This window comes from Ovis canadensis, chromosome 16 (genome assembly GCF_042477335.2).
Source record: "Ovis canadensis isolate MfBH-ARS-UI-01 breed Bighorn chromosome 16, ARS-UI_OviCan_v2, whole genome shotgun sequence".
NCBI lineage: Eukaryota > Metazoa > Chordata > Mammalia > Artiodactyla > Bovidae > Ovis > Ovis canadensis.
In genome coordinates this window covers 28,317,391-28,342,150 of record NC_091260.1, presented here as the reverse complement: position 1 = coordinate 28,342,150, position 24,760 = coordinate 28,317,391, and the positions used below count along the sequence as shown (strand labels likewise).

The window sequence follows — 24,760 nt, the reverse complement described above, 5'->3', positions numbered from 1 at the left end:
AAATCACCTCAGCTGTCCTGTAAATATATCACCATTGGATAGCGTCCAGTTCTTCTTGCAAGTTTAGATGTGTATAAACATAGCTTTCTTTCTTCCCTTGGTCTCCTCACATCCCTTGCTAAAGGATTTCTCTTTGGGTTGCCATGTTAGTTATCCAGACATACTTAGTACTTGGTATTGAAAAAAGAATTTTTATAAGCTGACGGCGCTCGTGTGCCGTCGCAGCTGTGAAGAGAGACCCCACGTCCAAGTTAAGAGAAACCCAAGTAAGACGGTAGGCACTGAGAGAGGGGATCAGAGGGCAGACAGACTGAAATTACAGTCACAGACAACTAGCCAATCTGATCACACTGACCACAGCCTTGTCTAACTCACTGAAACTAAGCCATGCGGTGTGGGGCCACCCAAGACGGCCGGGTCATGGTGGAGAGGTTTGACAAAATGTGGTCCATTGAAGAAGGAAATGGCAAACCTCTTCAGTATTCTTGCCTTGAGAACCCCATGAACAGTATGAAAAGGAAAAATTATAAGACACTGAAAGATGAACTCTCCAGGTCGATAGGTGCCCAGTATGCTACTGGAGATCATTGCAGAAATAACTTCAGAAAGAATAAAGGGATGGAGCCAAAGCAAAAACAACACCCAGTTGTGAATGGGACAGGTGATGGAAGCAGGGTTTGATGCCGTAAAGAGCAATATTGCATATGAACCTGGAATGTTAGGTCCACAAATCAAGGCAAATTGGAAGTGGTCAAACAGAAGATGACAAGAGTGAACATCGACATTCTAGGAATCCGTGAACTAAGATGGACTGAAATGGGTGAATTTAACTCAGATGACCATTATATATACTACTGTTGGCAAGAATCCCTTAGAAGAAATGGAGTAGCCATGATAGTCAACAAACAAGTCTGAAATGCAGTATTTGGATGCAATCTCAAAAATGACAGAATGATCTCTGTTTGTTTCCAAGGCAAACCATTCAATATGATGGTAATCCAAGTCTATGCCCCTACCAGTAATGCTGAAGAAGCTGAAGTTGAACCAATCCTATGAAGACCTACAAGACCTTCTAGAACTAACACCCAAAAAAGATGTCCTTTTCATTAGAGGGGACTAGAATGCAAAAGTAGGAAGTCAAGAAACACCTGGAGTAATGGGCAAATTTGGCCTTGGAGTACAGAATGAAGCAGGGCAAAGGCTAATAGAGTTTTGCCAAGAGAACATACCAGTCATAGCAAACACCCTCTTCCAACAACACAGGAGGAGACTCTACACATGGACATCACCAGATGGTCGACACCAAAATCAGATTGATTATATTCTTTGCAGCCAAAGATGGAGAAGCTCTATACAATCAGCAAAAACAAGACCAGGAGCTGACTGTGGCTCAGATCATGAACTCCTTATTTCCAAATTCAGACTGAAATTGAAAAAAGTGGACAAAACCACCAGACCATTCAGGTATGACCTAAATCAAATTCCTTATGACTATACAGTGGAAGTGAGAAATAAATTTAAGGGGTTAGATCTGATAGGCAGAATGCCTGATGAACTATGGATGGAGGTTCATGACATTGTACAGGAGACATGAGTCAAGACAATCCCCAAGAAAAAGAAATGCAAAAAAGCAAAATGGCTGTCTGAGGAGGCCTTACAAATAGCTATGAAAAGAAGGGATGTGAAAAGCAAAGGAGAAAAGGAAAGATATATCCATTTGAATGCAGAGTTCCAAAGAATAGCAAGAAGAGATACGAAAGCCTTCGTCAGTGATCAATGCAAAGATATAGAGGAAAACAATAGAATGGGAATGACTATCTCTTCAAGTAAATTAGAGATACCAAGGGAACACTTCATGCAAAGATGGGCACAATAAAGGACAGAAATGGTATGGACCTAACAGAAGTAGAAGATATTAAGAGGTGGCAAGAATACACAGATGAATTGTACGAAAAAGATCTTCACAACCCAGATAATCACAATGGTGTGATCACTCACCTAGAGCCAGACATCCTGGAATGTGCTGTCAAGTGGGCCTTAGGAAGCATCACAATGAACAAAGCTAGTGGAGGTGATGGAATACCAGTTGAGCTATTTCAAATCCTGAAAGAGGAGGCTGTGAAAGTGCTGCACTCAGTATGCCAGCAAATTTGGAAAACTCAGCAGTGGCCACAGGACTGGAAAAGGTCAGTTTTCAGTCCAAGCCCAAAGAAAGGCAATGCCGAAGAATGCTCAGCTACCACACAATTGCACTCATCTCACACGCTAGTAAAGTAATGCTAAAAAGTCTCCAAGCTAGGCTTCAGCAATACCTGAATCGTGAAATTCCAGATGTTCAAGCTGGTTTTAGAAAAGGCAGAGGAACCAGAGATCAAATTGCCAACATCTGCTGGATCATCGAAAAAGCAAGAGAGTTCCAGAACATCTACTTCTGCTTTATTGACTATGCCAAAGCCTTTGACTATGTGGATCACAATAAACTGTGGAAAACTGTGAAAGAGATGGGAATACCAGACCACCTGACCTGCCTCTTGAGAAACCTGTATGCAGGTCAGGAAGCAACAGTTAGAACTGGACATGGAACAACAGACTTGTTCCAGATAGGAAAAGGAGTGTGTCAAGGCTGTATATTGTCACCCTGCTTATTTAACTTCTATGCAGAGTACATCATGAGAAATGCTGGACTGGAGGAAGCAAAGCTGGAATCAAGATTGCCGGGAGAAATATCAATAACCTCAGATATGCAGATGACAGCACCCTTATGGCAGAAAGTAAAGAGGAACTAAAGAGCCTCTTGATGAAAGTGAAAGAGGAGAGTGAAAAAGTTGGCTTAAAGCTCAACATTCAGAAAACGAAGATCATGGCATCTGGTCCCATCACGTCATGGGAAATAGATATGGAAACAGTGGAAACAGTGGCTGACTTTATTTTTCTGGGCTCCAAAATCACTGCAGATGGTGATTGCAACCATGGAATTAAAAGACACTTACTCCTTGGAAGGAAAGTTATGACCAACCTAGACAGCATATTAAGAAGCAGAGACATTACTTTGCCAACAAATGTCTGTCTAGTCAAGGCTATGGTTTTTGCAGTGGTCATGTATGGATGTGAGTGTTGGACTCTAAAGAAAGTTGAGTGCCGAAGAATTGATGCTTTTGAACTGTGGTGTTGGAGAAGACCCTTGAGAGTCCCTTGGACTGCAAGGAGATCCAACCAGTCCATCCTAATGGAGATCAGTCCTGGGTGTTCATTGGAAGGACTGATGCTGAAGCTAAAACTCCAATACTTTGGCCACTGATTCAAAGAGATGACTCATTTGAAAAGACGTTGATGCTGGGAAGGAGCAGGAGGGCAGGAGGAGAAGGGGACAATAGAGGATGAGATGGTTGGATGGCATGACCGAATCGATGGACATGAGTTTGGGTGAACTCCAGGAGTTGGTGATGGATAGGGAGGCCTGGCGTGCTGCGGTTCATGGGGTTGCAGAGTCGGACACAACTGAGCAACTGAACTGAACTGAGGTGCCAAGTCTTATTGATTTGATTTCAGTGAACACTTTTGACTATGATTTTTGGTGCCAGGTACAGTATTTAATTGTAAAAATGCAGGTTTGAATAGAATATGGTGCTTTTTAGGATACCACCATTCAATTAATAAGACACACACATAAGTGTACTACAGCTTGACTAGTACTACTGTTGCGGCACGTGCAAAGTTGCATGGAAACACAGAAGAGGGAGGAATTGTTTTCTGGGGAGTGTCTGTAAAAAAAATTTTGAGCTCAGCCTTTAATGATAGAAAATATTTCTTAAAGTCAGAGGAAAAATAAGTGATTTACAGGAAGAAAGAATAGCAAATTTGAAAGTTGGAAAACAGAAAAAGGTATTTTTAGAAACTGCACAAGGATCTGGATAGTGTTGTAATGGAGTGTTCATGGAGGGGACACCAAGACTTGAGAGCTAGTTTGGAGTTGGGTTTTAAAGGATTTAAAGGGACTTTTTGTTTTTTAAAGAGGAAAGACTAAATGATCTTTTTATTCTTTTTAGAAAATATTGCAAAATTGTTGTTATATGAAGAGGCAATCAAAAATTATGCAGCTAAAAATATAGGGGAAAGATATAGAAGATTATACACATATGTCAGGACAGTTAAATTGGTAAAAAAATGTTACGAGTTTTTAAAATTTTGAGTTTTTAATGTCCGTGGTAAAAGTTTCTTTTTAACTCTTTGAAATATGTGTAGGTTCAGTTGTGAATTATGAATTACAGATTCACAGGGAAATCCTGTATACCCTTCAAATAGTCTACTTTATTCAGATTTTAACAGTTGCATACACTTGTGTGTATGTGTATTTAGTTATATGCAGTCTTTTCACATGTGTGGATTCGTATGAGCAAACCACAATCAGATACATGACAGTTCCATCACAGGAATCCTTTGTGCTGCCTAACAAACCTTTTTTGACATCTTAAGCATACACTGTTTGTTTTTTTAATTAAAGTATAGTTGCTTTTTGGCTGGTCAGGTGGCACTAGTGGTAAAGAACCTTCCTGCCAGTGCAGGATACTGAGAGACGTGAGTTCAATCTCTTGTGTTGAGAAGGTCCCCTAGACAGAGGGCATGGTAACCCACTCCAGTATCCTTGCCTGGAGAATCCCATGAACAGAAGAACCTGGCAGGCTACAGTCCATATCATCGCAAAGAGTCGGACATAACTGCTGCAGCTTAGCATATAGTTGTTTTATAATGTTAGTTTCAGGTGTACAACATAGCGATTCAGTATTTTTATAGATTATACTTATTTAAAGTTATTACCATATAATTGCTATTTTTATCTGTGCTGTACAATATATCCTTGTTGCTTATCTATGTTATGCATAGTGGTACCTCTTACCCCTATAGTCCTATCTTTCCCCTTTTCCTTCTCCCCACTGGTAACTACTGAGTTTGTTCTCTATATCTGTAAATCTGTTTTTCTTTTGTTATATGCATTGATTTTTTTTTAACTTTTTAGATTCTACAGGTAAGTGATAGCATAGGGTATTTGCCTTTCTCTGTCAAATACTTATTCCACTAAGGTTAATACTCTCAAGGTCTGTTCATGTTGTTGCAAATAGAGCTTAGACTGTATTGTGTCCCCCCGAATGTGATCTTCAGATCACCTGTAATACAGTCACCTGTGTGCTTGTAAATACACAGAGTCCTACCCTAGAAACATTGAATTAGATTTCCTGGGACTGTGACTTACATTTAAATAAACTCCCTACATGCTTCCTGCTGCTGCTGCTGCTGCTGCTGCTGCTGCTGCTGCTGCTGCTGCTGCTAAGTCACTTCAGTCGTGTCTGACTCTATGTGACCCCATAGACGGCAGCCCATCAGGCTCCCCTGTCCCTGGGATTCTCAGGGCAAGAACACTGGAGTGGGCTGCTATTTCCTTCTCCAATTAGGTGCTTCCTAAGTGTGCAACCCACTCCAGTACTCTTGCCTGGAGAATCCCATGGAGGGAAGAGCTTGGTAGGCTACAGTCCATGGGGTCATAAAGAGTCGGACACGACCGAACGACTTCACTTCACTTCACTTTAAGGTGCTTCTTATACTGTACTTATGAGGATATGACTTTGAGGTGATATTAAAAAAGTAAAAAGAAATGTGAAATATTTTTACAGTATGTTTTTAACAGCATATTAAAATTTTGATTTCAACCTGAAATAAATATGGAAACTATTAAGATATTTAACATTCCTTTTTTTCTACGTGGTATTCAAAATCCAGTGTATGTTTTACACTTAACGTTGCACGTCAGTTCAGATTAGCCGCATTTCGAGTACTTAATAACACATCTAACAAGTGGCTACCATACAGGGTAGACAGACAGAGCAAACAGCCAGCACAAAGGCCCTAAAGAAGATTCATGTAGAGATAGCATTTGACATTCAGAAGCTGAAATTATTGGTCTAGAGCTTTGGAAAAAAATCAAACTAGATATATAGATTTAAAAAGCATTGCCATAAAAGAGTTGTCACACAGTATAATTCTCAGATTTTCGGTGAAAACTTATTAGAATCACCAATAGGGCTTTTTCTGATTGCATGATCCCACTACAAGAGGGTGTGGAACCACCTGGAGGAAGGGGAGAAATGGGGAGGTGTGGATGGATCTCAGGGAGATGGAGTGCATAGACAGGTATGGAGTTTCTCCTTTGTTGATTCTGATACAGCCCCTCCTTACAAGCCCCACTCCTGGTTGGGAACCACTGGTGGCTTAAAGGGAGTTGAGGATAGATGCCAAGAAGACTATTGAGAGATGGATGGAGTGCGAGTGAGGCTAAGTGCAGGAGGAGGAGGAGGTCAGGGCATTAGCAAATTCAGATGTTATTGATGGTCATTGAGGACGGACTTTATATGGAGTGTTCATCTGGCCAAGGTGGGTTCTGAAGATGCCAGTGAAGACTGAACTGCTGCCTAGCACCTGAAGGCCAGAGTGAGACTGGCTTCAAGAGTGGCATGCTGTGCCCTTCTAGGCAGAGTTCCTCAAATCCTTCCTTTAAGTTGGGCTAAAGTCCATCTGTGTTCCCTCTCTTGTCCTTTCAGCTGTTATTAGTACATTTTAGTCAATTGTTCGTGTATTAACACAGCCTGTCCTCATCCTGGCCACATTAAAGGATCACCTGGGGAACTTTTTAATAAAATGTACCCGTTCCTAACTTCCTCCCCATCTCAGAAAAAGTCAAAATTTCCAGGAGTGAAACTTGGCCTGGACATCACTATTTTTTTAAAACTTAAGTGATTCTAATGAGCTAGGGTCAAAAGCTGTTGATGTAGAAAGCATAGTGAGGTCTGTGACAGAAAATAAGTTTTGCTCATCATTGTGCCTCCAGAGTTTGACTCATTGTGTGGCATATGGTTGGTTAGCTCTCAGTAAATGTTTGTTAAATAAATGAAATACTAAAGAGCTAGCAAATGAGGAAGTGTGGCCAGGGAACTAGGCAGGCCCTTGTATAGCTTAGTAAATTAACAGTTCCTTTTTTAATGACAATTAGTTACCAGGCAGATTCTTAAATACACTGCAATTTGAAATCCTTATTAGTGTGAAACTTTCCTCAAACTGGTCTAAATCTCAGTACTGACATAAAATCTCAGGTATAAAAATAGGCTAAAAAATGTTAGGGTTATTATCTAAGCCTTTTTGTTTAATTACACATACCACAAGATGTAATATTGTTCCACTGAATACAGTATACAAGAAAAATTATTGCACTTAGGATACAGGATTTTTCTCATTCAGTTCAGTTGCTCAGTCATGCCCGACTCTTTGCGACACCATGAATCGCAGCACGACAGGCCTCCCTGTCCATCACCAACTCTGGGAGTTCACTCAGACCCACGTCCATTGAGTCAGTGATGCCATCCAGCCATCTCATCCTCTGTCATCCCCTTCTCCTCCTGCCCCCAATCCCTCCCAGCATCAAAGTCTTTTCCAATGAGTCAACTTTTCGCATGAGGTGGCCAAAGTACTGGAGTTTCAGCTTTAGCATCATTCCTTCCAAAGAAATCCCAGGGCTGATCTCCTTCAGAATGGACTGGTTGGATCTCCTTGCAGTCCAAGGGACTCTCAAGGGTCTTCTCCAACACCACAGTTCAAAACCATCAAATCTTCGGCTCTCAGCCTCCTTCATAGTCCAACTCTCACATCCATACATGACCACAGGAAAAACCATAGCCTTGACTAGACGGACCTTAGTCGGCAAAGTAATATCTCTGTTTTTCAATATGCTATCTAGGTTGGTCATAACTTTTCTTTCAAGGAGTAAGCGTCTTTTCATGTCATGGCTGCAGTCACCATCTGCAGTGATTTTGGAGCCCCCAAAAATAAAGTCTGACACTGTTTCCACTGTTTCCCCATCTATTTCCCATGAAGTGATGGGACCAGATGCCATGATCTTCATTTTCTGAATGTTGAGCTTGAAGCCAACTTTTTCACTCTCTACTTTTCACTTTCATCAAGAGGCTTTTTAGCTCCTCTTCACTTTCTGCCATAAGGGTAGTGTCATCTGCATATCTGAGGTTATTGATATTTTTCCCGGCAATCTTGATTCCAGTTTGTGTTTCTTCCAGTCCAGCATTTCTCATGATGGACTCTGCATAGAAGTTAAATAAGCAGGGTGACAATATATAGCCTTCATTAATTTGACGCAGTTACTTCCAGTTTTCACAGAAATAACTATAACTCAGTAAATCCTATTATATTTAAAGTTTAATGCTGTGGCTATTCAAACATTGTAATTATAAGAATAAAATTCTTTGTTACATCCCTTTTAACTGTGGTAACTTTAATTAACTCTTTGGCAGTTGCATTTTACCACTTCTAGTGAAGACAGATGAAAAGAAATAAAATGTGCGAAAGTAAGCTGGTAGTCACTAATATACTGCGTCATTACCATGATTATCACGGATATAGTTTATGGAGCACCCATAGCCTAATAGCAGGAGGGACCTCAATAAATGACAGTTCTTTCTGGTACACATGTAGCTAATGCTGTTCAAAGGGCTTAGAAAATCACGTTTAATCTGACATGGTTTAACATTCTAAAAATGCATTAATTTTTCCACAGATGAAGAGAAGTAAAGAATTGGTAACTAAAAATCATAATCAAGAAGACATAAGTATTCTTCGTTGTTGGAAATGTAGAAAATGTATAGCAAGTTCTGGTTGTTTCATGGAATATCTTGAGAATCAAGTGACTAAGGTGAGTACTGCTAACTGTATCATCTTCAAATGATTTCCTAGTATAGGAATGCTGGGGACACATCTACACACGCACCCATATCCCTCCATACCTGATGGCTTTTACCTTATTTTACCTGATCCACGGAAAACACTTCAGAGTGGTATTTGAAAGGCATCTAGCCTTCCACAGTTACCATCATTTTACCTCCAGCTCCTAACAATAATGTGACCGTAAAGTTTTAAGTGTAATATCACAGAGCTAAGCTGAAGATAATAGTCCATGTTTTTCTTCATCCCTACTGAGTGAAGCTTAGTCATCACCACACAATTAAATTTAAAAAAAAGTAAAAAATGTTTTTATATGTATATAATATATATATATTACACATATATTGTTGTTGATTTTGTTGTTATTTAGTCGCTCAGTCATGTCCGACTCTTGTGCATCCCCTTGGACTGTAGCCTGCCTGGCTCTTTCGTCCATGAGATTTCCCAGTCAAGAATACTGAAGTGGGTTACCATTTCCTTCTCCACGGAATCTTTTCCACCCAGGGACTGAACTTCTGTCTCTGTGTCTCCTACTGTGGCAAGTGGATTCTTTATCATTGCACCACCTGTGAAGCCCCGATGTATATTAGACATATATGTACACCTGTATGTTTATGTAGGTGTGTATATTATATAGTCAAAGGAGAAGACTCTTGAGAGTCCCTTGGACTGCAAGGAGATCCAACCAGTCAATCATAAAGGAAATCAGTCCTGAATATTCATTGGAAAGACTGATGCTGAAGCTGAAACTCCAATACTTTGGCCGCCTGATGCGAAGAACTGACTCATTGGAAAAGACCCTGATGCTGGGAAGGATTGAAGGCAGGAGGAGAAGGGGACAACAGAGGATGAGGTGATTGGATGGCATCACCAACTGGACAGACATGAGTTTGAGGAAGCTCTGGGAGTTGGTGATGGACAAGAAAGCCTGGCGTGCTGCAGTCCATGGGGTTGCAAAGAGTCGGAGAGGACTGATCAACTGAACTGAACTGATTACATGTGAATACATATGAATATACTGAGAGCAATATGCAAGAGGAAATATCAAAGAAGTCCATACTAGATAGTTATCCATGGACTTCACAGGGAATTCTCAGTTTAGCAGACAGTGGTTGTAATTACCTGTCAGTGTTTTCCCCTTCTTTGAGTGACTGTTTTATTTTCTTTTTTGCCTCATTGGATCATGATTATTTCCTATCCACTCTCACAGATTAGCCAGCTTGAACTGGTAATAGTGAAAGACTCTGGTTGCATGCTTACTGCATGTCAGATACTTTGAAAAAACTGAAAACATTTTAATTGGGGGAACAAAAGTTTTCCTGGTGAATGTTGGATATAGTATAGCTTGATAAATTTTTTCAGCCCTGCTATTAATCAGATCAAAATGTATGATGTTTTCGTCACCCCAGAAATCTATCTTGTTTGTTTTCAGGCAATATTCACCCCCTCAGATGGAAACCACTGTATTAATCTATCACAGTGTCTATCACTGCCGACTGGTTTTGCCTGTTCCTGACCTTCATTCAAATGAAATCATATACTCTTTTATACCTGACTTATTTTGCTCAGCATAATGTTTTAGAGGTTCATTTATGTTTTATACATAGTAGTTTGCTTCCTTTTTCCTGAGTAGTATGCCTTTAATGACTATACCACAGTTTATCAATTTTTTATGCTGATAGATATAATTTTCATTTTGGGGTTATGAATAAAACTGCTATCTGTATTTTTATAAAAGACTCTGTGTTTGTGTTTTGTTACTTCTTTTTGATATATATATATATATATGAATGATGAGGGAATTATACAGTAGGTGTATTTTAGGTTTTTAGAAACTGCTTTTAGTTTTCAAAAGAAAATGTTCATTTCCAATAGTAATGATGAGAATTCTAGTTTCTCAGTATCTTTCTCTACACGTGGTATTTTCAGACTTTGTAATTTTGGACATTGTGGTAGATATAATGGTATAGCAATTTGTGTTTAATTTGCTTTTTCCTAGTGTAAATGATGTCCAATACAATTTTTGATGTTTATTGTTCAGTTCAGTTGTTCAGTCATGTCCAACTCTTTGCGACCCCATGGACTGCAGCACACCAGGCTTCCCTGTCCATCACCAACTCCCAGAGCTTCCTCAGACTCATGTCCATCCAGTTGGTGATGTCATCCAACCATCTCATCTTCTGTGGTTCCCTTCTCCTCCTGCCTTCAATCTTTCCCAGCATCAGGGTCTTTTCCAATGAGTCAGTTCTTCGCATCAGGTGGCCAAAGTATTGAGTTTCAGCTTCAGGATCAGTCCTTCCAGTGAATATTCAGGACTGATTTCCTTTATGATTGACTGGTTGGATCTCCTTGCAGTCCAAGGGACTCTCAAGAGTCTTCTCCAACACCACAGTTCAAAACCATCAATTATTTGGTGCTCAGCTTTCTTTATAATCCAGCTGTCACATCCATACGTGACTGCTGGGAAACCCATAGCTTTGACTAGATGGACCTTTGTCAGCTAAGTAATGTCTCTGCTTTTTACTGTGCTGTCTAGGTTGGTCATAGCTTTCCTTCTAAGGAGCAAATGTCTTTTAATTTCATGGCTGCAGTCATTGTCTGCAGTGATTTTGGAGCCCCCCAAAATAAAGTCTCTCTCACTGTTTCCACTGTTCTCCGTCTATTTGCCATGAAGTGATGGGACTGGATGCCATGATCTTCGTTTTCTGAATGTTGAGTTTTAAGCCAACTTTTTCACTCTCCTCTTTCACTTTCATCAAGCGGCTCTTTAGTTCTTCTTCACTTTCTGCCATAAGGGTAGTGTCATCTGCATATCTGAGGTTATTAATATTTCTCCTGGTAATCTTGATTCCAGCTTGTGCTTTATTCGGCCTGGCGTTTTGCGTGATGTACTCTGCATATAGGTTAAATAAGCAGATGACAATATATAGCCTTGCTGTAGTCTTTTCCTAGTTTGGAACCAGTCCATTTTTGCATGTCTGGTTCTAACTGTTGCTTCCTGACCTGCATACAGATTTCTCAGAAAGCAGGAAGGTGCTCTGGTATTCCCATTTCTTGAAGAAAAAAACTTTTCCACAGTTTGTTGTGATCCACACAGTCAGAGGCTTTGGTGTAGTCAATAAAGCAGAAGTAGATGTTTTTGTGGAACTCTCTTGCTTTTTTGGTGATCCAGTGGCTGTTGGCAATTTGATTTCTGGTTCCTCTGCCTTTTCTAAATCCAGCTTGAACATCTGGAAGTTCATGGTTCATGTTCTTTTGAAGCCTGGCTTTGAGAATTTTGAGCATTACTTTGCTAGCGTATGAGATGAGTGCAATTGTGTGGTAGTTTGAGCATTCTTTGGCATTGCCTTTCTTTGGGATTGGAACAAAAACTGATCCTTTCCAGTCCTGTGGCCACTGCTGAGTTTTCCAAATGCTGGCATATTGAGTGCAGCACTTTGACAGCATCATCTTTTAGGATTTGAAATAGCTCAACTGGAATTCCATCACCTCCACTAGCTTTGTTTGTAGTGATGGTTCCTAAAACCCACTTGACTTTGCATTCCAGGATGTCTGGCTCTGGGTGAGTGATCACACCATTGTGGTTATCTAGGTAATGAGGATCTTTTTTGTATAGTTCTTCTGTGTATTCTTGCCACCTCTTCTTAATTTTCTGCTTATTGGTTAAGCATTGTTTTAAAAGTTTTATATTATTCATTTCTGATAATGTAAAGATAGAAAAATTGTCTTGAAGGAAATAAGCTATCATCTCCTTTTTATAGATAAGGAAACTGAGCCACAGAAGATTAAATAAATTGAGTCTGATTATACTGTTACTAAGCAGTGCAGTTAAAATTGAATCTGACAGTGAGAGTTCTGACCCCCACACTCTTTTTCGTGCCTTTGCTCCTCCCTCAGGGTATCATGAGCAAGAGAAATTAAAACACTGCACTAGGATATAGCGGGATAGGTTGTGGAAGAGAGTGATGCAGAATTAAAAATCTTTCTGGTTCTCTAGAAGGTTTTATATTATATGCATATAAAACATACATATTTTAAACCTATTAAAAGCCTGTCTCAGGAATATTTCAATATCACTGTTAACTCCAGGGAGAAGGAGGAATGTGTAATTAGAGGGGGATCCTGAGAGGGTTTTTAAAGTAGCGGTAATGTACTCATTAAACTGGATAGTGGGTATATGTATTGGTGTTTGCGTCTCTTTAAAGATTTCTTTAAACTATACAAACATCTTTTGCATTAGGAACACATATATTTGATGTAAATATTAAAGAGTAACATAGAAGGATCTGTTTTAATTAAAAGAAACAATAAAATACTGGAGTCTAAAGTAATTTATAAGATGCTGGGCTGAAAGAGGGACTTCCCTGGTGGCTCACATGGTAAAGAATCTGCCAGTAGTGGGGGAGACCTGGGTTGGATCCCTGGGTCAGAAAGATCCTCTGGAGAAGGGAATGGCAATTCACTCCAGTATTCTTGCCTGGAGAATCCCATGGACAGAGGAGCCTGGTGGGCTATGGTCCATGGGATCACAAAGAGCCAGATGTGACTGAGCACTCCTATTTTTACTTCATGCTGAAGGAATGCTAAATTTATCACCTATCCAATTATCTTAATTTATTGCCTATTAACAATATAATTTAAAATATATCTTATGTATAAAATAAGTGTTTTGCTTGCTTCTGAAAGTGTTTTTGTGTTTTTTGTCTACTTTCTGTAGATTAAATCACAACGTAGGTAGGCATTCTGCTGGAAATTGCTGCTTTTAGTAATATCACCATGTAGTATAGCTCATTTTTCCCTTTTATATAGTATTCTAGTGTATTAATATATCGCAATTTGTAATTCATTCTACCATTGAGGTATATCTAGTTGTTATGGTCTGACAAACCATGCTGCTATGAATTTTCTTGTCCATATCTTGGTAAACATGGGCAGGGGTATATCACTGGAAGTGGCGTATACATCACAGGATATGTGCATCTTCACCTTTACTGGGTGATGCTAAGTTGTTTTCCAGTGTCAGTCTGTGAGTAGTGGTTAAACATTGCTGGGATTCCACATCTTTTCCAACATTTAACATCTTCCCATTGTTTAAGTCTCTTTGTGTTTCCTGTGAAATGTCTTTTTCTCCCCTTTTCTGTTTTTCCGTTGTGCAGTTTTGATTTTGGGGAGCTCTTTACATATTCTGAATACTAATTATTTGTTATTTTATTGCAGATATCTTTTGCTAGTTTATGTAACTTTTATTTCACTCTGTGGTATCTTTTGATGAACAGAATTTTTGATATAAGGTAGATGTATTTATTAGTCATCTTCTTTATGTTCTATACTTTTTTTCTTAAAAAATTCTTCCGTACACTGAGGGAAAGTTTTTCTTTTTTTCCCCTTTCCTCCTACAGAATACCAAAATTGAAATAGACAAGCTTTTCCTTTTGTTTTTCTGAACAACAGGTTTATTTCTCATTCACCCTTATGCTGATGTTATAACCCTGTGTTTTGTAGGAGTTCCCCCTTAGAGTCTCCCAACCCTGAGCAAAGCTTGGACTTTGTCTCCTTTCTTGATCATCCCATGCAGGTATGAAATGGCCCTCAGGACATAGAGGATCAGGACACTGAGGAAATAGCATTCCCTGAGGAACTGTTGGTTCTAGGACCACAGTTGTTTAGCCCTGACCAGTGCCAGAAAATGGAAGCCTCACACTTGGCTCTCAGTGCCCACAGAACGAGGCCTGGACTGCAGACCAACCAAACGCCTTCAGAGTTAACCTTGCTAAAAGAAACAGCAGAAATATTCTCATGACTTCTTTTTTCATAATATTGAGCCGTGTATCACATTGGTGGAAGCTGGGCCATACGTGGAACTTGAACTGTGAGAGAGTCTGGAACATTTGAGCTTTTAGTTTTCCAGCCACTGGTGTGTAATAAGACATGTGACTGGGAATTTGGAATGGAATTCTGAGACAGACTACAATGTCCACAGGTACAGAAGGGAACTTCTTCTCTACCTTCAGGCTTGAGATACCTGCAATGTGGGCAAGAACCAAAACAGAAAGCAAAATAACAATGAAAGCCCCCAAAACAGAAAATAACAAAGTTGATCTCCATTTGTGAAGTCTGATGGGGTGAGGGTTCCAGGCAGAGATGGTGTCCTCAGTTTTAATTTCTTAGCTGTGACACAGTTTTGGAAAAGTTTCTATGGCCTAAAAGACATTTAAATAGATCTGGGAGGCTGCTGGTTCTATGGATATGGGATTCAGAACAGAGATCTGAACTAAAATTGTGGTTTTGGGAGTCATCAGCATTTAAATGGTGAGTGAAAGTAGATGAGATCACTATGCAGAGTGTGAATGGAAAGAGAAAGGAAGGGGCCTAGGAACATTTAAGGGATGGACAGAAAAAAAAATTAACAGAATAGGAAAAAAAGCATAGTGAGAAATACAGGAGTGAAAATCAAGATACAGTGTTAATGGAAGTCAAGCAATGAATGTCTTCCAAAAGGAAGTATTAGTTAGTGGTATTGAATGCTGTCGGGAGATGTGGAAGACCAGATGCAAGTTGTATACTACATAATTCTAGAAGGTGCTAGTCTGTGAAAGGTGCCCCTGGATTTGTACAAAAAATGTTGTACAAACTGTATGGTCAACTGTATGTACAACTGTATGTATTCTCTGAATGAGAATTTAAAGTGTGCTTTGGTCTTAGCAAAGAGGAGATCATTGGTCAGTATTCTTTGTAGTTGTGAGTTCTAACCCCTAAAGTGACTGTATCTGGAGACGGGTCTTTAGGAGGTTATTGAGGTTAAATGAGGTCATAAGGATGAGGCCTTAATCCAGTAAGACTGCGGCTTATACGAAGGAGAAGGTTCGATACAGGATACAGGATGCTTGGGGCTGGTGCACTGGGATGACCCAGAGAGATGATATGGAGCGGGTGGTGGGAGGAGGGAGGGTTCAGGGTTGGGAACTAATGTACGCCTGTGGCGCATTCATGTCAATGTAGGGCAAAACCAATACAGTATTGTAAAGTAAAAAAATAAAATAAAAAATTTTTTTAAAAAAGGAGAAGAGAGAGAAAGAGACTTCTCTCTTTCTCTTTCCATGTGATGACACAGAAAGAAGGCAGCTATCTACAAACTGAAACGAGAGTTCTTACCAGTACCAAAGCATGCTGGAGCTTTGACCTTCAGCTTCTAGCCTCCAGGATTGTGAGGAATAAATGTCTGTTGTCTAAGCCACCCAGTCTGTGGTATTTTGTTATGCCAGTTCAAACCAACTAAGACATGACAGGCCCTGTAACAGGCACAGGAAATCCAACAAAGAGCAAAAGAGAAATGTTCTGTCTTTTTGAAGCTTTTATGATAGTGTTCAATCATAAATATTAAATTACTAGCTGCATAAGTGGGGAAAAAAGGAATTATATATGGGATCATGAAGGTAGGATGTGCACAGAGGATTGTTGTAAGGCAAAGGCTTTCCTGAGGAAGTGACTTTTGTGGAGATATGGTAGATGAGTAACCCAGGCAGTGCAAGACAGAGGACGTTGCAAGCTTTGGGACCAGCATATTCAAAGGCCCTGTGGTAAAAAGAATGTGATATATCTCCATGAAACTAGAAGATTTCTGATTGAAGTTCAGAGATCAAGAGGGAATTTGACCAGGTTTGAGGCTAGAAAGATGGATGCTGATTAGATCATTTCTGTTTTTTTAAGACAAATTAAAGACTGATCATTTTGCTGAAAAAGCTAGAAAGTCAATGAAAAGGAGTGACATGACCATTGAATTCTTAAAAATCATTTCGGCAATAATGAAAGAGTGAAATTAGAAAGTTAGCAAGAATATATGCAGAGGATGGTCTGCCTTTAAGGCTTTTGATTTCTTTCTTATTCATTCAGACCTTTTGAGTAAAAAAAAAAAAAAAAAAAAATTCACTCTTGAAGTACTTTCTCAAAGTGCAAATAGGAAAACCAGGCAGTCCAGCTTTTTATTATCTGACCTTTTTACTATAATGTTTTTAGCTGCAGTACTTAAATATTATAGTTGGCTCACTTTTAATGTATTGGCTAGGGGAATGTTATTACTAATGTTGCAAATGTGTTAAAGTGTTAAACATCTTTCAAAATAGCATGTAATAATATTATGTTAATTCAACTGCTAAGAAATTATTCATCAGCAATCAGAAACACAGTGATAGAAGAGGATACAAACATACCCAAATCAATCAAAAGGATTCCAAAAAACATTCAAATGTAAATTGATGATGCAGTGTATTGTTAAAGTATACTGAAGGATTTGTCTGCTCTGGGAGATACAGGAGATTCAGAGTCTGATTAATTCTTGATTTTGATAGAAAAGTCGACATCAGTATAATACTACTAAATGCATAAATAAAAATATTTCTTTTCAAGTTAACATAACAACACTGCATATTAGTTCTCCCCTCTGCTTTGGCCCTAAAAAGTTTCAGAGCCAAAATTGTGTTGTAGCTCTAGAAAGTATATGAGACCTTGAAACATGGTTTTTGTAAACTACCTTCATTCCTGGTTCTATTTTATTTTTTCTGCCCTTTTTCCTTAATTTGGATCTAAATTTAAAAATTGAAACAAAATAGCATATAATATTAAATAATGCCAACTTTTTACTTTTAACTTGTTCTGCTCAATTAAAACTTTTAACAGTCATTAAATGATAAGATAATGCATACAATTTGTAATTTTAAAATTAAGTTCTTTGTACATAGCCACCGAAAACATATCTACACTTAAAGAAAAAATGAAATAACAATGCATTAGCTCCCCCTGCTGCTTGAACAAAAGATTTTATTTACAAAATATTTTGTCAACATTTTATTCTGACAGCATTAAGTGAAATTTGCTGTTAGTTACTTCTCTTCCTTCACTTCCTCCTTTGTCCACATGATAAACTTAAGACATTAAAAAAACTGTCTAGTGAGGTTTTTAAAATCCTAATTTTACCGTGTTCCTAATTTTCAGGCTATTTTTTCCCCAAGGAGATAACCTGACATGCAGCTACTTTAAGCCTTTAAATTCCTCAAATGAAATTGCTTCCTGATAACAATTCATCCTGAATACTTTCATTAAAACTTGCTTTATCACATGTATTTGTGTTTTTTTTCAAAATTAAGTGACTATAGATTTCATAAACTTAATAGGTTGTCTTATTTTACCTGTAAAATTAAATTGAAAGTAAATATCATGAATATCATATATTTCTAAGACTGTGTAATTACAGTTGAAATAGTTGGCAGTCTCATTTATAATTGAGGCTTCTGTATTAATCCTAGCTTTCTTTGTTTGCCATATCTAATTTTCAGAAAAGGAAACAATACTATATGTTCTTAACGCAGCCTTTTATGTTCCTCCCACCGTTATCAACTGCTGTAACTGATCTTTGTCTTTTTTGTTGATGTGAGGATATGCTTTAACTTTTAAATATTTAAAGAAAAATATGTGCTTGCTTTATGTTGTGTGAGTGCATGCTAAGGCACCTCAGTCATGTCCGACTCTTTGCGAGGCTATGAACTGTGGCCTCCTAGACTCCTCTGTTGATGGGATTCTCTAGGCAAGAATATTAGAGTGGGTTGCCATCTCCTTCAGGGGATCTTCCCGATCCATCCAGGGATCGAACCCTAGTCTCCTGTGGCTCCTGTGTTGCGGGCAGATTCTTTACTGCTGAGCCACCTGGGAAGCCCTGCTTTATGTTAATAGTTCTCAAATCTAAGAGATTGGTTTGGGGGGGTCACATATCAGAATCAACTGGAATTTTTTTCTAAACCTTGCTTTTTTCTATATAAGTTAGTATATTATTTTTGTTTAAAAGTAAGTTATACTTCCAATTTTTTTGTTGTTGTTTTGCTTTTCTGGTAACCCTTTGGAAGACTAGTAATATCGTGCTTTAAACCATACTTAGGCTAACATGTAAGAGAGGTGAAAGTGTGAAAGTATTAGTTGCTCAGTTGTGTCTGACTTTCTGTGACTCCATGGACTGTAGCCCGCCAGGCTCCTCTGTCTGTGGGATTCACCAGCAGGAATACTGGAGTGGGCAGCCAGCCATTCCATCTCCAGGGGATCTTCCCAACCTAGGGTTCAAACCTGGTCTTCTGCATTGCAGGCAGCTTCTTTACCCCCTGAGCCACCAGGGAAGCCAATTGCCCTATAAAAATAGTATTGATTTGGTATAGGAAGTAACGGTGGAAACTCAGTAAGTTGAGTTCTGAAACCAGACTGCCTGGATGGAAATCCTTGCTTTGGTGCTTCCTATGTGACCTTGGACAAGTTACATAAAAGTTAGTTTCTCTTGTTTCAGTTTCCTTATTTGTAAAATAACAAAACCCTTGAAACAGGGCCTGGGCATGATAAGCACAGTACAAATGCTTGTTACCTGGTAAAAATAAGATATACATTGTAAAACTTCCTTCACCTACCTAGATATATGACTCCAGTGTTTATTTTCATAGGATTGCATGAAAAACATCTCTGGAATTTATAGCAGATGTTTTCTTAGTATTGTAATCAAAATATGTGATTAAATATCATGATCATTTTATCTGATTAAATGAAATAACAGAATATGAACAATGAAGTAGAAATATGAGATAATAAGTGTAAGGTAAATGCAGTCCCTGCCATATAAATAAGTTTCTTTACTCCTTTTGTATTGTCAACATTGTGTCTAGTCATGACTTGATAAATACTGATAGGTTGATTGCCATTATTTTACTTTGATGTAATTTCTATTCTTTATACCAATGTAGAAATTCCCTGGTGGCTCAGCAGTAAAGAATCCACCTACCAGTGTAGGAGATCTGGGTTCAATCCTTGGGCCAGGAAGATCCCCTGGAGAAGGAAATGGCAACCCACTCCAGCATTCTTGCCTGGGAAATCCCATGGACAGAGCAGCCAGGTGGACTGCAGTCCATGGGATTGCAGAGTCAGGCACGACTGAGCAACCAAACAGTAATGACAACAAAAGAAATATTTATTTACCTCAGAGAGAGAACCTTGAAAAGTCAGAAAAAGTTTCAGATCTAGTAGTAAAGTAAAGACAGCTGTATTTGTCAATTTCAATTTGTGTTCACTATGAGAACCTTTTAAAGAATTAATTAGTTATGCTAATCTGTGTACCTGTCAGTGCCTCAGCTCCTAATGAAAGGGGTTAATATATACAGGTATTGATGTTTACAAAATTAATTCTGTCCTTCAGAAGTTAAATTTAGGTAAAGTAGAAGTTACACTGCTTACAATTTTATGAGTCACTTCCTGTCATTTTCCCAAGGTTCCTTAAAAAATAAGTTTATATGGTTCATTTAAATTTGTTATAGTGGACCTTGGCTAATATGAGTCAATTGTCAAGAATTCAGTTTTTAAATGAATTTTCTCTAAGAATATAGAGAGTAAGAATGAGCAGACTATTATCAGTGCATATTTTTGGCAGTCTTCAGGAGTTTGAAGGAAATACTTAAAAAATAAGAGGCTAGAGGTTGTAATTGATAATGAGTACATTGAAAAATCGATAAAATCTGACATAGAATAGGCATTCTTTCACTCAAAAAGGATTCATTAAGTCCCTGTTATATTTTAGGCATTGTGCTGTGATCTGAGCATACAAAGAGGACTAAGATAGTACATAGTCAAGGAACTTAAAACCAACTAAAAATTTTAGGATTTTCACATTTTTAAAAAATGTGTATTGGGGTATGATTTACAATGTTGTGTTAGTTTCAGGTGTACAGCAAAGTGAATCAGTTATACATATACATATATCCACTCTTTCATAGTCATTAAAGAGAGTTTTGAGTAGAGTTCCTTGTGTCATACAGTAGGCCTTTACTAGTTATCTCTTCTATAATTGGTAGTGTTCACATGTGAGTCCCAGTCTTTCAATTCATGTCTCTCCCTTGCAGATGTTTCTTGATTGCTTTTCTTTAAGGATATTTTTCTTTACTATTTTAAAAATCAGTTTTATTAGGATATAATTTGCATATAATGAAATGCAGATTTCAATGAGCTTTGACAAATGCGTACATACTGTTGTACCTGCCACCATTGTTAAGATGTACATTTGGTCTTTGCTGCTGCTGCTGCTGCTGCTAAGTCGCTTCAGTCGTGTCCGACTCTGTGCGACCCCATAGACGGCAGCCCACCAGGCTTCCTAGTCCCTGGGATTCTCCAGGCAAGAACACTGGAGTGGATTGCCATTTCCTTCTCCAATGTATGAAAGTGAAAGTGAAGTCGCTCAGTCATGTCCAACTCTAGCGACCCCATCAACTGCAGCCTACCAGGCTCCTCCGTCCATGGGATTTTCCAGTCTTTTCTAGAGGCTCCTATATAAGTTATCATATATATTCTTTTATATCTAGCTTTTTATGTTCAGCATAGTGTTTCTGAGATTGATTCATATTGTTGGATATGTCAGTAGTTCATTCCTTTTTATTACTGAGTATTACTTAATTGTACAGATTTCACAGTTGTTTATTGTCTGGATGCCCTAGTTGATGGAAGTTTTAGGTGTTTGCAGTTTTGAGCTTTAATAAAGTTGCTATGAAAATTAGTACACAAATCATTATGTGAACATACATTTTTATTTCTCTTGGTTAATACTAGGGGTTGCTTTGGTTTTATGGTGAGTGTAGGTATAGCTATTTTAAGAAACTGATGCACTGTTGTCATAAGTGGCAGGATTTCATTCTTTTTTATGGCTGAGTGACACTAGTGTGTGTGTGTACACCACATCTTCTTTCTTTATCTGTTGATGGACACTTTTATTGTTTCTGTATTTTGACTGTTTTAAGTAATGCTGCTGTAAACTTTGGGATGCATGTATCTTTTTGAAGTATTATTTTTGTTTTCTTCATTTAAATGCCCAGAAGTGGAATTGCTGGATCCTATGGGAGCACTATCTTCTTCTTCTTCTTCTTCTTTTTTTTTTTTTTAAGGAATCTGCATGCTGTTTTCAGTAGTGGCTGTACCAGTTTACATTGCCACCAGCAGTGCATGAGGGTTTCCTTTCTTCTAATCCTTATCAACACTTACTATTTCTCATCTTTGTGATGATAGTCATGCTGACAATTAATTGTGAGGTGATATCGGTGATATCTCATTATGGTTTTAATCTGCATTTCCCTAATGACTAGGGATGTTGAACGTTTTTCATGTGCCTGTTGTCTGTCTGTATGTCTTTGGAAAAATGCCTGCTTAGGTCCTCTGCTCATTTTTTGAATTGGATTGTTTGTTCTTTCTGATATTTAGTTGTATGAGTTCTTAATCTATTTTATATGTTAACCCATTATGAGTTATATCATTTGCAGATATCTTCTCTCATTCGTTTGGCTGCCTTTCCATTTTGCTGATAGATTCCTTCACTGTGCAAAAACTTTTACAGTTCGATTAGATCCAGTTTGTTTGTTTTCACATTTGTATTCCATGCCTGAGGAGACAAGTCCAAAGAAAATATTGCTGAGGCCAGTGTCAAAGACCATACTGCCTATATTTTCTTCTACAAGTTTTATGGTTTCAGGAATTTATATTTTGGTCTTTAATACATTTTGAACTTATTTTTTTATATGGTGTGAAAAAAAGTTCTAACTTCTTTCTTTTTACATGTAGCTGTCCAATCTCCCAACACTGTTTATTGAAGAAACTGTCTTTTTCCTATTGTATACTCTTGCTTCTTTTGTTGTAGATTAATTGGCCATATGGATATGCATTCGTGTCATTACATCGCTCTTTGTGTCTCTTTCTGTACCAGTACAATGCTTTGGTAACTGTAACTTTGTTGTGTGATCTAAAGTCAGGAAGCATGATACTTTCACCTTTGTTTTTTTTCTCAGATTGCTTTGACTGTTTGGGTTCTTTTGGGGTCTTTGGCTATTTGGGGTCCATACAGATTTTAGAATCACTTGTTCTAGCTTTGTGAAAAATGTAGTAGGTGTTTTGGTAGAGATTTCATTAAATCTGTATAATTCTTTGGGTAGTATGGGCATTTTGACCGTAGTAACTCTTCAACTCGTGAACACAGAATATCATTCCATTTATTTATATCATCTTTAATTTCTTTCTTTAGTGTCATATAGTTGTTAAACTATAAGTCATTCACCTCCTTGGTTAAATTTATTTCTAGGTCTTTGATTCTTTTTGATGTGATTGTTAATGAAATTTAACATTTTGATTGCTCTTTCTGATCATTTATTATTAGTCTCTAGAAATGCAACAGATTTCTATATATTTTTTCTTACATCTTGCTGCTTTATTGAATTCATTTATCAGTGCTAGTAGTTTTTTGGTTAACTGTATAGGGTTTTCTATATAGTGTCATATCATTTGAAAATAGTGACAATTTTACTTCTTTCCTTGCAATTTGGATTCCTTTTCTTTTCCTAGTCTTATTGCTATTGCTAGGACTTCCAGTACTGTGTTGAGTTTACATCCTTGTTTCTTCTAAAAAAAAAATTATTGAAATATAGTTGATTTACATTGAAGTGCCTGTCTTGTTTCTAATCTCAGAGGAAAATCTTTGAACTTTTCACTGTTGAGTAGAATGCTAGCTGTATTTGTCATAAATGATGTTTAATATGTTGAAGTGCTCTGTTGCTCAGTAGTGTCCAACTCTTTGCAACCCCATGGACTGTAGCCCACCAAACTCTTCTGTCCATGGAATTTTCCAGGGAAGAACACTGGAGTGGGTTGCCATTTCCTTCTCCAGGGACTCTTCCGACCCAGGGATCTAACCTGCGTCTCTTCAGCCTCCTGCATTGGCAGGCAGATTCTACCACTGAGCCACCCGGGAAGCCCCAGTATGTTAATGTATGTTCCCTCTATATCAACTTTGTCAAGGTTTTTTTTTTATTTTATTTTTATCATGAATGGATGTTGGATTTTGTCAAGTATGTTTTCTGCATCTATTGAGGTGATCTTGTAATTTTTATTCTTTGTTTTGTTAATGAGATGTATTACACTGGTTTGTGGATGTTGAATCATCTCTGTGTTGTTGTTCAGTTGCGTACTCGTGTCTGACTCTTTGTGACTCCATGGACTGCAGCACGCCAGGCCTCCTTGTCCCTCACCATCTCCCAAAGTTTGCCCGAATTCATGTCCATTGCATCAGTGATGCCTTCCAGCCATCTCGTCTTCTGACACCCTCTTCTCCTTGTGTCCTTGATCTTTCCCAGCATCAGGGACTTTTCCAGTGAGTTGGCTGTTAATATCAAGTGACCAAAATACTGGTGCTTCAGCTTCAGCATGAATCCTTCCAACAAGTATTCAGGGTTGATTTCCCTTAAGATTGACTGGTTTGATCTCCTTGTTGTCCAGGGGACTTTCAGGAGTCTTCTTTAGCACCACAGTTCAAAGGCATTAATTCTCTGGCATTCTACTTTTTTTTTTTTTTTCATTCTACCTTTTTTATGGCCCAGTACTTACAACTGGGAAGACCTTAGCCTTGACTTTATGGACCTTTGTCAGCAGAGTAATGTCTCTGCTTATCAACACACTGTCTAGGTTTGTCTTTACTTTCCTGCCAAGAAACAATTGTCTTCTGATTTCATGGCTGCAGTCATCATCCACGGTGGTTTTAGAGCCCAAGAAGAAAAAATCCATCACTACTTCCACTTTTTCCCCTTCTATTTGCCATGCAGTAATGGGACTGGATGCCATGATCTTAGCTTTTTAAATATTTAGTCTTAAGCCAGCTCTTTCACTCTCCTCCTTCACCCTTATCCAGACACTCTTTAGTTCTTCTTTACCTTCTGCCATTAGAGTGGTATCATCTGCATATCTGAGGTTGTTGATATTTCTCCCACCTATCTTGATTCCAGCTTGTAACTCATCCAGCCTGGCATTTCTCATGATGTGCTCAACATATAGATTAAACAAACAGGGTGACAGCAGACAGCCCTGTCATAGTCCTTTCTCAATCTTGAACCAATCAGTTATTCCATACAGGGTTCTAACTGTTGCTTTTTGACCCACCTAC

The 24,760-nt window shown here is 38.4% G+C and overlaps 1 protein-coding gene across 2 annotated transcripts in view; it reads left to right on the top strand.

Annotated features, from left to right (window-relative positions):
- The window catches only part of RNF180 (ring finger protein 180), a 304,519-nt gene that overhangs the window by 28,562 nt on the left and 251,197 nt on the right, over positions 1-24,760 (top strand). For both annotated transcript variants that reach the window (XM_069556325.1, XM_069556324.1), the window contains exon 2: positions 8,612-8,746. In XM_069556325.1, the coding sequence (XP_069412426.1) occupies positions 8,612-8,746 (135 nt within the window). The remainder of the gene's footprint in view (positions 1-8,611; positions 8,747-24,760) is intronic.